A 16503-nucleotide genomic window follows, 5' to 3' on the forward strand; every position below is an offset into this window, starting at 1 on the left:
AATTTACTTGAGAATAACGTGTATGTTACAGGTGATGGTTATAGAGTTTTATATATGTCTTTTAAGTAAATTTGGCTATTACTGTTGTTCAAATATTCTATAACCTTTCATATTATTTTGTCCCACTTGTTCTAGCAATTACTGAGAGATTTGTTAAACATTCCAACCTTGATTGTGGATTTAGTTCTGTCAGTTTTGATTTCATATCCTTTGAAGTTACAAAGGTGTCTTTTTAATGAATTCATATATTCTGTTTTACCACTATGAAATGTAAATCTTTTGGGTGATAATTCTTGTCTTAAGATTTACTTTGTGTGATTAATGCAGTCATACTAGTTTCTTTCTTATGATTGCTATTTCAATTACATATCTTTTCCACCCATTTATTTTCATACTTTTTAATCTTTTATTATACTATTTTATCTTTTATCTTTTTCTATCAATTATTTTTTTATTGTACTATTTTATCTTATTATTCTGTTTATATTTGTAGCATAATATGATTTTTTAAAATTAATGTTTTATTGAAGGATAATTGCTTTACAGAATTTTGCTGTTTTCTGTCAACCTCAACATGAATCAGCCATAGGTATAATATGATTTTTTCTCAAAAGAAATTACAGTATGCATCCTTTAATCATAATAATCTACCCTGAATTGATATTTTACCACATCATAGACTATATAAGGACCATATCAGTTTAGTTTCATTTAGTGTCTCCTTCCATAGTTTGTGCTGTTATCATATACTATACTTTTACATAAGTTGCAAGCCTCAAAATGTATTATTGTTACTATTACCTAAGCATTCAGTGATTTTAAATTGTTTCCTATATAACTTCTCATGTTTACTTACATATTTGCCTTTTGTGTTCTTCGTTCTATTGTGCATATTCATGCTTTTGACAAGGTTTGTCTTCCTTCCGTTTGAAGAAGTCTATTATTTCATGTTCCTTGTAGCATGAGTGTAGTGGTGATGAGTCTTCTGCTTGTTTTTTTTTTTTTTGTTGTTGTTTGTTTGTTTGTTTTTCTTGGTTTTGGTTTTTGTCTGCAATTGTCTTATTTATGCCTTTACTTAAAATTATAGTTTAACTGAGTATAGAATTCTATGTTGGCACTTCTTTTTTTAAATCCCAGCACATCTGAATGTAATATGTTGCTGTTTTTTTTTTCTCCGGGCAGCCTTTTTTCTTTATTTTCAGAATTTTCACCCTGCTCATAATTTTCTTGACCTCTTGAACCTGTGGATTCATCTCTCTCATTGGTTTTGGAAACCTGTCTTTTGTTTTTCCTTCAGATTTTTTGCTGCATTATTTTGTATATTGTCTCTTTATGGGACTCTCATTACACATATTAGGTCATTTGACAGTATCTCACATACAGTTGGCCTTCTGTATTCGCAGGTTCTGCTCTGTGAATTCAACCAATTGTAGGTTAAAATATTTGGAAAAAAATTCAGGAAGATCCAGAAAGCAAAGCTTGAATTTGGCATGCTCCACCAACTACTTTAATAGCATTATATTTGTAACTATTTATATGGTATTTACTTTGTATTATGTATTATAAGTAATCTAAAGCTGATTTAAAATATATAGGAGGATTTGTGTAGGTCATATGCAAATATTGCACCATTTTGTATGAGGAACTTGAGCATCTACAAATTTTGATATCTGCAGGAGGTTCTGGAACCAATGCCCATGGATACTAAGGGAAAAACTGTATCTTTGATAGCATGTTCTGTTTTCCTTCTCTCTCTCTTTCTCTCTGTCCTTCAGTTTGAATGATTTCTATTGATGTATCTTTAATTCAGTGTGCCAATAAGGCTATCCAATCACATATTTTTCAACTCAAGGATGTCCATTTGGCTTTTTGAATTCTGTTTCTCTATTAAAAGTTTGCATCTTTTATTCATTTTGTTTTTATCAATTTTATCTAATATGTATATAAGTTATTTTAAAATCCTTGTCTGTTAATTTTAACATCTGTATCATTTATGGACTTGCTTTTATTGATGATTTTTCCTTTTAATTGTGGGTCACATTTTTCTGTTAGTTTGAATGTCCTATAATTTTCATTTATTCTACAGACATTGTTAAAAGCATCAAAATTGAACTGATACTATTTTGTTCAAAAGAAGACATTTCTTTCTTATTTCAGGGTGCTAGGTCAAGGGGCTGCTCTTTGAGGCAAAGAAAAGTTAAGCAAAAGCAAAAGCAAAAAATCAACAATGGGAACTGTATCAAACCGAAACATTTCTGCACACCAAAAGAAACAATCAACAAAATGAAAAGGCCACTTACAGAATGGGAGAAAATTTTTGCAAACCATATATAAGAGAAAGGGTTAATGTCTAAAATTTGTAAAGAACTCCTACAACTCCATAACACACATACAAATAAACACCTTGATTAAAAATGAACAGAGGGACTAAGTAGACAGTTTTCCAAAGAAGATATTCCAGTGGCCAACAGGTACATAGAAAGATGTTCAGCATCCTTAATCAGCAGGGAAATTTAAATCAAAACTACAGTGAGATATCACCTCACACTTGTTAGAATGGCTATTATCAAGAAGATTAGAGGTAGCAAGTGTTGGAAAGGATGTAGAGAAATGGGAACTCTTATAATCCATTGGTGGGAACATAAATTTGTTCAACCACTAAAGAATATAATACAGAGGTTCCTCAAAAAATTAAAATAAATCTACTATATGATCCAGCAGTTCCATTTCTGAGTATTTACCCAAAGGAAATGAAAACAGGATATCAGAGATAAATGCACTCCCATGTTTATTGCAGCATAATTCTCACTAGCCAAGTTATGGAAACAATCTAAGTGCCTGTCAGTGGATGAGTGGATAAAGAGGATGTGGTGTGTATATAGATGGAATATTATTCAGCCATGAGAAAGAAGGAAATCCTGCTATTTGTGACAATGTGGATGGACCTTGAGGACATTATACTAAGTGAGATGTCAGACAGAGAAAGACAAATCCTGTATGATATTGCTTAGATGTGGAATCCAAAAAGACAATCGTAACACAAAGAGTAAAATGGTGGTTACTAGGGCTGGGGTGTGGTGGAGTAGGAGAAATCCTGTTTAAGGGTCTTGTAACTAGAAGTAAATAAGCCCTACAGATCTAATGCTCAGTAGAGTGAATATAGACAACAATATCGTATTGTAATTATCAAACATTACTTAATCATCTCAGTCTCAAAAAAGAAATGATGATTATGTGATGTGATAAAGGAGCTATTACTAAAAGGGCAATCATGTTAAATGCATAAAAGTATCAAGTCAACATTTTGTCTCCCTTAAATTTATACAGTGTTATATGTCAAATATATTTCAACTAAAAATGAAGTAAGAAAAGAAAACGGTTGAACTGAGGCTCAGGCTGCATTGCAAAAGGTTTGCTTTAGTTTACCTCTGGTTTCAAACACCTTCTGAGTGATATCTATTCAGTCTATTACAGGCCTCATTCTCTACTGGTATCTAGTAATTTCAAGACTATAGAGAAGTGTTTCTGGTTTTCTATCCATGCCTCTATCCTCCTATTCCACTACACACTCAACTAAAATTGCTGTTGGAGAGGCAGAAGGTGAAGAGAACCAGGTCTGTGGGACTCTTCTAGGTGTCTCACTAGCCCACATGACATTAGAAAATTCCACTAGATTCTGTTTATCCTTGTAGAATCTCTATGCTTATTATAGACCTAATCTCTGCTCAACTGTTTCTAGGCTTGATAAATGACCCCAAAGTGGAAAGTGGCCACTTATCTCTGCTCACTTACGAAGCACTTTTCCCTCTCTGGTATAATTCCTTTTACATTACTTTTATCCATAGCTTTCCGATGTCTTAAAAAGTATGACTATTTAGTTTATCATCTTTTTTTTAGCTGTTATGATGAAAATATTGTCTATATGACCTTCTTTCTCCTAACAAAATCAGAACTCCTTACTTTTTAACTATTGTGTACTGCTGTCTTTAGAATTCATTGTAGGATTGTTGTTTAATCAAAGCTTTATAACAAGAATCTTTTGGTATTTTAATAACTAAATCTTAGGTTGGGATGATGAGTGACCTTTGTTATGGATTTCCATTGCACAGTGATATTTCTGGTTTATTTTAACCCCCCTTTAAAAAAAGAAACACAAATATAAATCATAAATATATAAGTAAAGATACGATATTTTATATGTTGGCCTCTTTTAGTATAGCTGTTATACTCCTGTTGCTCCTGTCTTTTCATAATGTTACCCTTTGACTTCAAAGTGACTCTCGAAGAGTGTAAGAGAAGATATTAGGCCTATAAAATGAAAACCTTTCATAAAGTTCTAAAGATATTGTTCATTAGTTAAAAATTTGAGTTTCATTAAACTGTGTCCATTACCTAAATATGAACATTGGACTGTTCTAAATGAACCTATTAGGCCAGTCGTCAGTGTTCTGCCTGAAGTTGTAATTTTATTTTACACTAATCGATATGGAAATGATTGGTGAAATTGTGGTCTAGAGAAATCAGAGTGAACTTTTAGAAAATTTAAAGTATCCAATAGGCTAATTTATTGAAGTATTGTATTCCAAGATCTTAATAATTTATGAAAACATAAGGATATATTGTGTATGATTATTAATACATAATAATTTCAGCTTAGTACTATTTTTATTACCAGATCTTAGTGAAAGTTTTTTCAAGAGTTTGCCATGATCCTTTATTTTTCATTTGATCTGAGCAATCTTTGTTAAATAGTTCTCAGAATCTTTACTATACACAAAGACTAATGAACTTGGAAAAATTCTGGAGTCCATTAGTGATCATGATTTTAATTAATTTTTTTTAAGGAGGAAGACATTTTGGATCTTCTGGAACAATGTGAAATTGATGATGAAAAGCTGATGGGCAAAACTACCAAGTCTCGAGGACCAAAGGTACCATCTCCCTTACTTCCTATCAAAGTAGACTCTTCTATGGACAGGTGATTTTCTTCTCACTTTTCTGACTCTACGAATGACTGATGCCACGTTCATGAAACTTTGTGGACTACAGAATTAGATGACATTATCTTGTATTTAGGAGAAACTTCATTTTGTTAGTTTTTCTCATTTTCTGATTCTATCCTTAATCGAGTGAAAGCCCTATGAGTCAGGGTCAAATGAGACCTAGAACTGGTACCATCATTATATACTCAGTACTAAGTTTTCCTTATATCTCCAGACATATAATTTTCAGAGATGCGTAGCATTTTAGATAAGACAAATCATGATTCTAGAGATACTAATGAGGAGCCCCATCTTTTACTAGCCCTGCAACATTAAATTTGTGTAAGGCAAAACAGTTAAAGTTTGTAAGAATACATAGAAATCTATCATGCTGGCAAAAATAGGCAAGTGTTTGCTTTACCTTAATATGCTCTGTGCTTCATCCATGTGTTCTTTTGTTATATGTCAAAGGCTTTGCAAGTAAAGTAGGAAATTTGAATTCCTAAAATCTTGGGAAGATTTGCATTCTACTTTTTTTCACTTTACATTTGAGCAGTACTAAAACTATCACTTCATCCTCACAGATATCCTGCTCTGTCATGCATTCATGATTCTTATTACATGCCTTAGTAGGTTCTCAAAACCATTAGTTAGTAGGTTCTCAAAACCATTAGTTAGTAGGTTCTCAAAACCATTAGTTAAATTTGTTGAATGTGTCCACAGGGACCTTGTGACTAGTGGAAGGGCAGATACGTGAACCAAAAACCAAGGTATATTGTGGCAAGTACTGCAATTAACAGAGTGAAAAGTGCTACATTAACATAGAGAAGAAAGGGATTGGTAGACTTTGGATGGCTTCGTAAAGGAAGCACCATTTGAGTTGCGTCTTGAGTAGTTCTCTGAACATACAAGAAGGGTAGAAGGACATTGAGGGTAGAGCGAACATTAAAGGCAAAGACATGGAGGTATAACACTGCATACAGTATTGGGAAAACAACAAGGAATTTGGTATGACTCAAGTGAAAGATTCTTGGAGAGTAAATGGATATAAGACGAATCTGGTGAAAGATACGTATCTAGTGAAGACCAGAAACATGGATGTCAGGCATTGTTCTTTTGAATTATGTGTTCTATATTAAAGAACTGTAGAAGATGTTGTTGGTAATTCCTTTGGAACAAATATATTTTTAGAGTATGAGTAAAAGTGAATACCTTCATGTTATTGCTTCATTTTGGAAAATATAGGGAAGTTTCTAGACTTTGTATATTAATTATTTAGCAATTTGGCAAACCAGATGTGAGGCAACCTGGGTGCACAATATTTGTGGAAGATTTGCAAATGCAAAGGCTCTAAGTCACCCTTCTACTGTCTTATAATTTTGTTTAGCTTCGTCAAATAAGGCTTATCATCCAAATAAAAATATTACCTCCAAGAGGACAGAATTCACACTGTGTATTTTTCAACCCCTCTTATTCCAGGCAAATAGTAGGGGCTAACAATGGAGGCACTAGTGGTAAAAAACCCACCTGCCAATGAAGGAGACATAAGAGACACACGTTCAATCTTTGGGTTGTGAAGATCCCCTGGAAAAGGGAATGGCAACCCACTCTAGCGTTCTTGCCTGGGGAATCCCATGGACAGAGGAGCCTGACAGGCTACAGTCCATGGGGTTGCAAAGAGTCAGACACGACTGAAGCAACTTGGCACATAGTACAGCACAGCAATGTATTTCTTGAAATGAATTGATTAATTCCTGTAGTTATTAACACTAGAAATATTTTGAAGTACTGAAAGTTACATAATCAATCTGAAATAAAAGTACTTTTAAAACTTCTAACATCCTGTACACTGAGGGTCTGGAGTATACTAAATTTCAAAACGGCCTTTCGTTTTAGAGGGATGTTAGTAGTTAGTAGTAGTAGTTAAGTCGCTAAGTCATGTCCGACTCTTGCGACCCTGTGGACTGTAGCCTGCTAGGCTCCTCTGTCCATGGGATTCTCCAGGCAAGAATACTGGAGCGGGTTGCCATTTCCTTCTCCAGGGGATCTTCCAGACCCAGGAATCGAACCTGGGTCTCCTACATTGCATGCAGATTCTTTACCGACTGAGCTAGAGTGATGTTATCACACACCAAATATTGATTTCCAATGTATTTACTGGTAGAATAATTGAAGGTAATCAAGGTTAAATGAAACTGGTACTAGGAGAAACAAAGTTTCAATTATTTAAGAATATAAGAAATATTAATTAGGTATTAAATACATAAATAAGTGCTTATTCGCTCAGTTGTGTATACATGAATAATATCACATAAAGTATTATCATTGTTCTTCAGTCAGGTAGAATGTATTTGGTATTTGTTTTATTATTCTTTATACCATTTATATATATTTAATATACAACCCCATTCATAATACAGTTGGACATAAAAATGAATGATATGAAAAAAAAATGAATGATATGGTTTGTGTTAGAACTCAGTACCAGTTTGCAAATTTCATTTTGTAGTTAAGGCACTGTTTGGAGTTTATTTGCTATGACTTCTTATTAATTACTGCTTAAACAATGTATTTTTAACTAGTCCCAAATGCATGTATGAAACAAAGATTTAGCAGTCCATTTCTGTTTGCGATTCTTTGTAGACTCAAATAGCTCATTATGTAGTCAAGTTCCTTAAGAAACTTTAAAGCTGCTTGCCTACCTGAAGGAAGGTACTACTAGCAAGCTTCATTGTGCCATTGTTTCTTCTGGGTATGCTAGACTTCTGAAGAAACATCCTTTCTCTAGAATTCATATTCCCCAAGACTATCAAAATGTTTGAAGATTGTGTTACTGGTAAATGTTTTTCTGTGTATCTCTTTGAACATGGTTAGCTCTCAGTAAATATTAAACTATCAAAAGAAGAACATATCTTAAACACAAGTTGGTACTTTAGTGTATTAAATTAATTCCCTGCTTTATTTCTCATCCTTTGCTAAGACAGTGACTTTAAGACTGTGCTTTGGCTTACTGTGTATTCTAGGCACTTTGTGAAATGCTTTTTCTTTCTTTATCTTTCCATCCTACACTGCTACATAAGAAGACATTCCTCATTTCCATGAAATCCCAGGGTAACCAAGGATTTCATTGCAGGGTATGCTAACATCAAAACATTTTTGTTTGATTTAACAGAGAACGAGAAACTAGTATACAACTGCAGGAACCTTCCCTAGCAGGAATAGGAGGCGTATAGCATGTGTAATTGTCTTTTAAAATGACTAAGTTACGAAACTGACTTACTCCACTTGGTTGTGCACGTTCTTTCTGAAGTGCAGATTCCCCACTTCCCTTATGTTTTATTCCTTCCGCTGTCATCACTGGAAACACACTGACTGGGAGATTCAGCGACAGGTGATTCTGATAGAGATACTGGAACATGATATCAGGGCATTTTGAATCTTTACAAACTTACCCATCTACATAGCACTTATTTTCTAAAAAAATTATGTAATACTGAAATTTTTATATCTCCTTTTAAAATTAGTGTGGGCAATGGAAAGCAATGTTGTTCCATTATGACCAGACCCTATGTGTCAGAGGTAGGAATCCTCCAAGAAAAGACATGAGCCAATGGGAAATGTGGAAAACTAACTACAAATTTTGTTTCTTAAAGTGTCCATAATGAAGTTAGACATGTGAGGAATATCTCGCTTCTTGTTGCACATTATTCAAGTGGATAGGCTCATAGACTGTTTTAAGATGTGGCCTGTTTTGTTTATAGTGAATTATCTTACTTATAATAGCTTATCGGACTGCTGCTTTCTTATTTTATTTTTTGCCTCTTTTGCTTTTCTTTTTCTTCCTTCTCTCCTCCTCCGTTCTCTCTCACAAACACACATGCACACATACACATATACACATTTATTGAGTGATTTTGAACATTTTGTTGGTCAGCCTCTGAGTCTTACTCTTTGTGACCCCAATGGACTGCAGCACAGCAGGTTTCCCTGTTCTTCACTATCTCCAGTAGTTTGCTCAAACTCACGTTCATTTAGTTGGTGTTGCCATCCAACCATCTCATCCTCTGTCGTCCCCTTCTCTTCCTGCCCTCAATCTTTCCCAGCATCAAGGTCTTTTCCAATGAGTCGGCTCTTCACATCAGGTGGCCAAAGTATTGAAGCTTCAGCTTCAGCATCATTTCTTCCAATGTATATTTAGGGTTGATTTCCTTTAGGATTGACTGGTTTGATCTCCTTGCAGTTCAAGGGACTCTCACAAGTCTTCTCCAACACCAAGTTCAAAAGCATCAATTCTTCAGCACTCAGCCTTCTTTATAGTCCAACTCTCACATCCATACATGACTATTGGAAAAGCCATAGCTTTGACTATATGGACCTTTGTCAGCAAAGTGATGTCTCTGCTTTTTAATACACTGTCTAGGTTTGTCATGGCTTTTCTTCCAAGGAGTAAGTGTCTTTTAATTTCATGTCTGCAGTCACCATCTGCAATGATTTTGAAGCCCATGAAAATAAAACCTGCCACCTTTTCCTTTTCCTCATCTATTTGCCAAGTGGGAAACTAGAAATGCTAAACTAATCATGTGCATAAGACTTTCTGAATTCTAACAAAATAAACATTTCCTTCCATTTTAGCCTCTGTCTTCCATGCCTGAGAGTACCGAGATCATGAAAAGACAGAAGTACTACAGCAGTGACAGCAGCTATGGCAGTAGCAACAGCTCTTCAGAATCCGACGAAAATGAAAAAGACGAGTACCAAAATAAGAAAAGAGAAAAGCAAGTTACATATAATCTTAAGCAGTCCAACCACTACAAATTAATCCAACCATCCAGTAAGTTAAATTCTTCTAGCTTAGCTGTTATGTGAAGAAGTATGGAATTGAAATCACTGAACTCAATAAAAGACCTTGGGCCAAATGAACCCTTGTGTGAGGAGACCTAGATTCTACCCCACTTCCTTCCCCAACCAGACCTGTTAGGTCTGGATCCCACAATCCCTTTCGGGGTCTGCAAATGGGAAACAAAAGGAGTTAGACTTAAGGATCTCTGTAGTCTTCTGTTCCATATTTCAAAGTCTTCGTTAAGTCGTAAATTTCTGCATGAGTCTTTGAACCTGTGCCTCATGATGATCGGTTGATCTGCTGATGGCATTTTCTTTTAAGCCCCAATATTCTCTCATTCCGTTCCCCACTCTGTCATTCATTTTGTTTTATATTGTCCCCTATTTCAAAAAATGTGTGTCTCTCTCTAGGTATTTGAATTGAATGTATCTGTGAGCCACACAATTGTGAAATAGTTGAAGTTTTGTTCCCTCCCATTTTCATCACGGGTAAGCACTTCAGTCAGGACTTTGGTGTACAGGAAGTATTCAGGAGAACCACCAACCAGCTTCTCTGTTTCCTTCTTTCCTGCTGCCCTTTTCTGCTTTCTTCCTTTATTTCTTTCCCCATTTTCTCCCTCTTTCATTCCTTTTTCAATCCCAATGTCCAGTGTTGTGTCTTTGATTCTTCTTTCATCCCCAGATATCCAGCTTGGTATTGGTGTTGCCCAGGCTCGTTCGGATACCCCTTCCTGATGTTGTCTCCAATGCAGGGCTTTTCTTAACCTCTGTCACTCATCTCTCTGACTGCCTTGTCCTCCACTGTCCCAGAGCTCCACAAGGCACTGGTTCAGTCACTCGGTAAACACATTTCTGAGCCTCTGTTGCTCTGTCTGCAGCAATGGCTTAATATGGTAGTTTCCTGATAAACTCGGCCTTCCATACTTATGGGGAAAATGCATAAGCAATGCAGAATTAATATATGAAGATTTTAAATGATCTTTCTTTTACTTTCAAATTATTCCATAAAAATACTTCCTGTCTTTGACAGCTTTTATGTTTTGAGGGGAAGTAGTATATTATATTTCATTTTTTATTTACTCTTTTAATTTATGTTTATTGAGCACCTGTTTCAGAGTTTGTAAGCTCTTTTATCCATTATTTCCTTTATTTTAAAGACTCCTTAAGTACTTTCAGTATGTCTCTGTGTAAGTATGGCTCTGTTTCTCTTTTGGAAGCTGACATTTTTCTGCCCAGATTTAATCGGTTTTGGAGTCCCTTTCCTCTTGGCTAATGTGTGTATCCCTAACAGCATGAACTGACAGAGGATGGAATAGGGATGAGAAAAACTACTAGGGTTCTTGTACTCAGATTCTTTTTTCTTCTGAGACCAGTAGTTTTAATAAATTGAGATTAGACAAGAGTGTACTAAAAATGTTTTTAAGTATAAATTTACATTTTAAAGCTTGTCTAATTCACTTAATATCTTTCTCCTTATTAGTTGTATTTTGTTTTCATAGCCATTAAGAATTGCAACAAAGGTTTCAATTTCTTATATTCTCTTTTTAATCTTACACTAAGGAATGTTATAGCCACAAGCCTTCCTTGAATTTTCTCTCCAAACAGATGTTGATAACTGAGGATAAAAATTCAGATTATGTACAACGCTTTCTGTTGTAGGGGGTTAATATAGGAAATTTAAACTTGTTACAGTACCAAAGGATATATTTTGATTTGATATATGGTAGGGAGAAGGCAATGGCACCCCACTCCAGTACTCTTGCCTAGAAAATCCCATGGGCGGAGCAGCCTGGTAGGCTTCAGTCCATGGGGTCACTAAGAGTCGGACACGACGGAGCGACTTCACTTTCACTTTTCACTTTCATGCTTTGGAGAAGGAAATGGCAACCCACTCCAGTGTTCTTGCCTGGAGAATCCCAGGGACGGGGGAGCCTGGTGGGCTGCCGTCTATGGGGTCGCATAGAGTCGGACACGACTGAAGCGACTTAGCAGCAGCAGCAGCAGTCCTATGCAAAACTGTATGAAGTATTTTCTCTCAGATAATTTATGCATGAAAGTTTCAACCATTTTTTGTTAGTCTACCTAAATTTCATTGACATATCTAACTACTTAGTTATTCTGTCTGAATTCTAATGTATGCAGGAGAAAAAATGAAAATCTCTTGTGATTCAAGAAAAAGTCTTGTTTCCCTTCTGCAGCTATAATCACATTATACATATCCAAACCACCATCATAAGCCCTTGAAGAAAGCAGGGCCAAGGTATATGTATTAGTACATGCTTATGAGTATTTCTTAGGAGAAGATTGACCAATGGTATGTTTCCCACACAGCCCTTTTTAGAAGTGCCATTTCAAAAACTAGTGTGACTTTTAGAAGGAGATTAACAGTTGGAACAAATGGAAGCTTTTTTTGTTCATTTGTTTGACATTTTTTATAGCTTGAATGAGTATACTTTTTTATACTCTGCAGAACTAAATAGAACTATTAGACTTCTCATCAATTCAAAATCCTTTAGAAATACATCTCTAAATATAAGGCTCAAGTCCATTGCCTTTATAAAGGTTTACATTTTTATCAACAGCTATTGAAGAGAAATATTTGGGTATTGAACCTGCCTTCATGTGAGTTTTATGAAATTATTTAATTAATGAAGAGTGATATATTTCCTAAGCAGAGAGAAAATATACAATGGAGGGTATATAGAACATATGTGCTAGGAAAGTTATAGATGTTGATAGTATTGAATAACATTCTATTTCTTTGTGTCAGGCATTAAAATTTGTCAGGAATAATTGGTTCTCCCTTTAAATGTTCTCAATTTGCACAAGCATAGAAGATATTCTATGATTTTTTAAGTTGTTCTGATAACAATCATTGATCCAGATGTTTTTTTCTTCATTTAAATATTTTACTATGGTAATTTAAATCTAATTTTTAAAATTCGTCTGTCCTGTGAATAAGGACTTGTCTGTCTAGTACTACTTTTATAATAACCAGCTATATAATCTTTGTTTTTCTTCTGTTATATTATTATTATTGCAATAATTGCATCCTTCCTAGGTGGCGCAGTAATAATCACCCCGCCCTCCAATGTAGGAGCTGCAAGAGATGCGAGTTCAATCCCTGGGTTGGGAAGATCCCCTAGAGTAGGAAATGGCAACCTGCTCCAGTATTCTTGCCAGAAAAATTCCTTGGACGGAGGAGCTTGGCAGGTTATAGTCGGATACAACTGAACACACCATCACACATTATTATTATTATTTTATTTTCATGGGCCCTAAATTTGATAACATCAATTTATCCTGGCCATTCTCCCCTATTCATTTGCCCCTATGAATCCTGCTGTAAAATATTCTGTTTCTAACATCTGCGCAGATTCTAATAAGTGACCAGTCTATATTATAGAAAAAGGGAGCGTGCTGGCATTAAGTCAGGGTTTAGAACTGAACTTGGCAATCTTCTTGTCATGTGACAAGTTCTTTCGGAGTCTCCACATGATAGAGATTTGTACTTCAGAGGGTTTCTGTGAGAACAAAGATAATAGTGTACCACCTAGCATGATGCCTGCTTTGTAGAATGTGTTCCATACATGTTAGCTTTCTGTTCTTCTGGTCCTTTTGTCAAGTTTCAAGAATAGAACACTAAGGTACTATTTAAGTATTATTCTCACAAGAGCCATTCTTTATACATGACAGGGGTTCTGCACTGTGTTCACTGTTTAAATTGAAGAAATAACTCCAAATTTATATTCTCATGGTGATGCCAATGCTTTGACACTTACTGCCACCCTTCTAGGGCTTCTCTGGTGGCTCAGCTGTAAAGAACCTGCCTGCCAATTCAGGAGACGTGGATTCGATCCCTGGGCTGGAAAGATCCCCTGGAGAAGGAAATGGCAACCCACTCCAGTGCTCTAGCCTGGAAAATCTCATGGACAGAGGAGATCGGTGGGCTATGGTCCATAGGGTCACAAAGAGTCAGACATGACTTAGAAACTAAAAAAACAAGTCACCCTGCTAATCATTAGTTTGTATAGATACAATACAGTGGAGGACTTCTACTAACTCTGCTACTGTACCATCCCTTTTCTTCATCATCCATAGGCTCCATAAGGCGTTCAGTCAGTTGTCCTCGGTCCATCTCTTCTCAGTCACCATCCTGTGCAGACATCCGCCCCTTTTCTGCTCAACAAGTGATATCAGCATCCCGGCCGACTTCAGGGTCTCGGTCACATTCTTTAAACCGTGCCTCCTCCTACACGAGGCATCTGCCTCAAAGTAATGATGCCAGCTCCTCTGACTCTCTGATGGTAAGTCTTCTGTTTTGCTGCCCTGAAATGAGCACTGTACTCAGGAATTAGGTGGCAGAGGGATTAGCTGGGAGGAGGACAGATTGAACATCAAATCCTTTCTATTCAACTCCTGGTCTCCTGGAATTTGGATTATTCCTCTTTCTTCACCTATAACCAAGTATGGATTCTTAAAAGGCCAGCTTCACTATATCACAAAACTTGAGGACGAACACTGAGAATATATTTATTTTCCATTTGCTCATGGAGTAGGGTAATTTTGCATTGATTGTACAGTGTGTCTGAATTTGGGGAATTTTGTTTTATGGAAAATTTTCCTTAATGGGACTATTGATAAATAAGTTAAAAAATTAACTATTGGTAAATTATCTTTAGAGCACTGAAATATGAAATTTTTAATAACATTTTCTGTATATTAAATTAGCATATAGAATTATATATATACATATATATAATATTTCCTCCTTTAGCATAAATCTTAGAGATTCAGTATTGAGGAAGTCAGTGAACTTTTTTGCAACCAAGTTTTCTAGTAAATGCTCAAATATTGGGTTGACCAACAAGTTCAATCAGGTGTAAAACCCAGATGAACTTGTTGGCCAACTCAGCAGATACCTCCATGTACCTTCACATAGACCAATGACTTATTTAGTTTGTTTATTTAATGTGGATGTTGCTTCCAAAGGAAAGAATATGAAAAGTATAAGTGAATGAATTTCACTTGGTAACAAGTTTCTTTCTTTTTTTTTGCTAATCAAGAATTGCCTGAGATATATGTAGAAAATGAAAATTTTTAAACACTCATGTTTTTGTTTGGGTATTTTGAACTACATAAAATGCAACTGTGTGGAAGCATGAAAGACATTCTTGGGGAATCATATCCATTTAATCCTAAGATTTTAATGCTAAGAAGAAATGCAAAAACATTATTTTCTTCCTTTTTCATCGTTATGTTTTCAATCGAAAATGCATCGTTTTTACCTAGACATATCTTTTAGATTATAGTGACACAGTGAAATAAGACCCCCTCCAAATATCTGTATTCTTTCAAATTTAAGAGTGAGTCTTTGCGGAAACTGAGACCAAAAGAACAAGAAGATGATCTAACAAGTCAGACCTTATTTGTTCTCAAGGATATGAAGATCCGGTTTCCAGGAAAATCAGATGCAGAATCATTAATTCTGATAGAAGATGTGAGTATTTGATGTATATAAAATTCCAAGGAGCTCATACATTTTTATTCTTCTTCCTAAAATATTAAAATTTGTTTCCTGATGTCATTATCTCCAGTGACATAGTAAACTTAAATGACCTCCACAAGCTTTAGAAGATACAGGGGTTATTTGAATTATTATGATTCATGAGCAATTAGATCACATTTATAATCAGCAATGCAAAATATCTTTTAGTGTATAGTCCTATTTTAATGATGCTTCATCAAGTTGAAAATAATTAGTGTTAAATAGTTATTTGTTCCGAATGATTAAAGACACATCAAGTTAAGCTTGCTTCTATAAAGAGTTTGAAAGATTTAATATGGAATGAGATAATAAGGGAAAAAGTGGGCCATGGGCATGAAGTAAATGTTTGAATATGATACCTTGAATGGCATTAGTCGAATTTTGAAATGGCTTACGTGGTGTGTGTTTTCTTGTTACATATGCATTTGCGCCACCCAGTGGAATGTTCTAAAATGGCAGAGTTCTAAAATTCACATTAAAGTTGGTAACTTACTCCTGATTTAGAAAGAAGGTCCAAGATAGTAAAATATTCGAGTGAAATAGCATTTCTTCACCCAAAGTTCTATTGATATTTCTTCATTGAAACATCCTTTCAAATTGTCATTCTTAGATAATTTCTCAGTAATAGAATGTTGTTTTCTGGTTTCTGGGTTTGTTTTTTTTTTTTTTTTCGTTTTGTTTTTCACCCGGAGAAGGCACCATCTAGTGGCCAGTCGTAGGATAGAAACCACAGCCATGCAGTTGGCTTTTTTTTCACTTTTTAGCAGTACTTTACCTGGTGGGCTACAATCCATGGGGTCGCAAAGAGTCGTACACGACTGAGCGACTTCTGTGTATGTGTGTGTGTGTGTGTGTGTGTGTGTGTAGACCTATGAGTCGGACACGACTGAAGCGACTTAGCAGCAGCAGCAGCAGCAGCAGCAGCAGACCTATCTAAAGCATTGTCTAGAAACAAAACAACCGAAAACAATAATAAAAAAGACTTTTGTAGTTAAAAATCAATAATGGCAATTTGTATTTTGCAATCATAACATAGTTATAACCAAAACCTCCAAATATTATGCTTTGTGTTTGTTATGTATATATTTTAAAAAGTGAAAATGGTATCTTGTTCACAAATGAGATGCTATTTGT

The 16503-nt window shown here is 35.3% G+C and overlaps 1 protein-coding gene across 10 annotated transcripts in view; it reads left to right on the plus strand.

Annotated features, from left to right (window-relative positions):
- Positions 1-16503, plus strand: part of TTLL7 (tubulin tyrosine ligase like 7) — a 151868-nt gene that overhangs the window by 95890 nt on the left and 39475 nt on the right. For all 10 annotated transcript variants that reach the window (XR_011463688.1, XM_070367782.1, XM_070367780.1 and 7 more), the window contains 4 exons: positions 4845-4931; positions 9615-9813; positions 13923-14128; positions 15187-15321. Coding sequence is in view for 9 of the 10 variants with exons in the window: in XM_070367782.1 (XP_070223883.1) it covers positions 4845-4931; positions 9615-9813; positions 13923-14128; positions 15187-15321 (627 nt within the window). In the remaining variant the exon portion in view is untranslated. The remainder of the gene's footprint in view (positions 1-4844; positions 4932-9614; positions 9814-13922; positions 14129-15186; positions 15322-16503) is intronic.

This window comes from Bos mutus, chromosome 3 (assembly GCF_027580195.1).
Source record: "Bos mutus isolate GX-2022 chromosome 3, NWIPB_WYAK_1.1, whole genome shotgun sequence".
NCBI lineage: Eukaryota > Metazoa > Chordata > Mammalia > Artiodactyla > Bovidae > Bos > Bos mutus.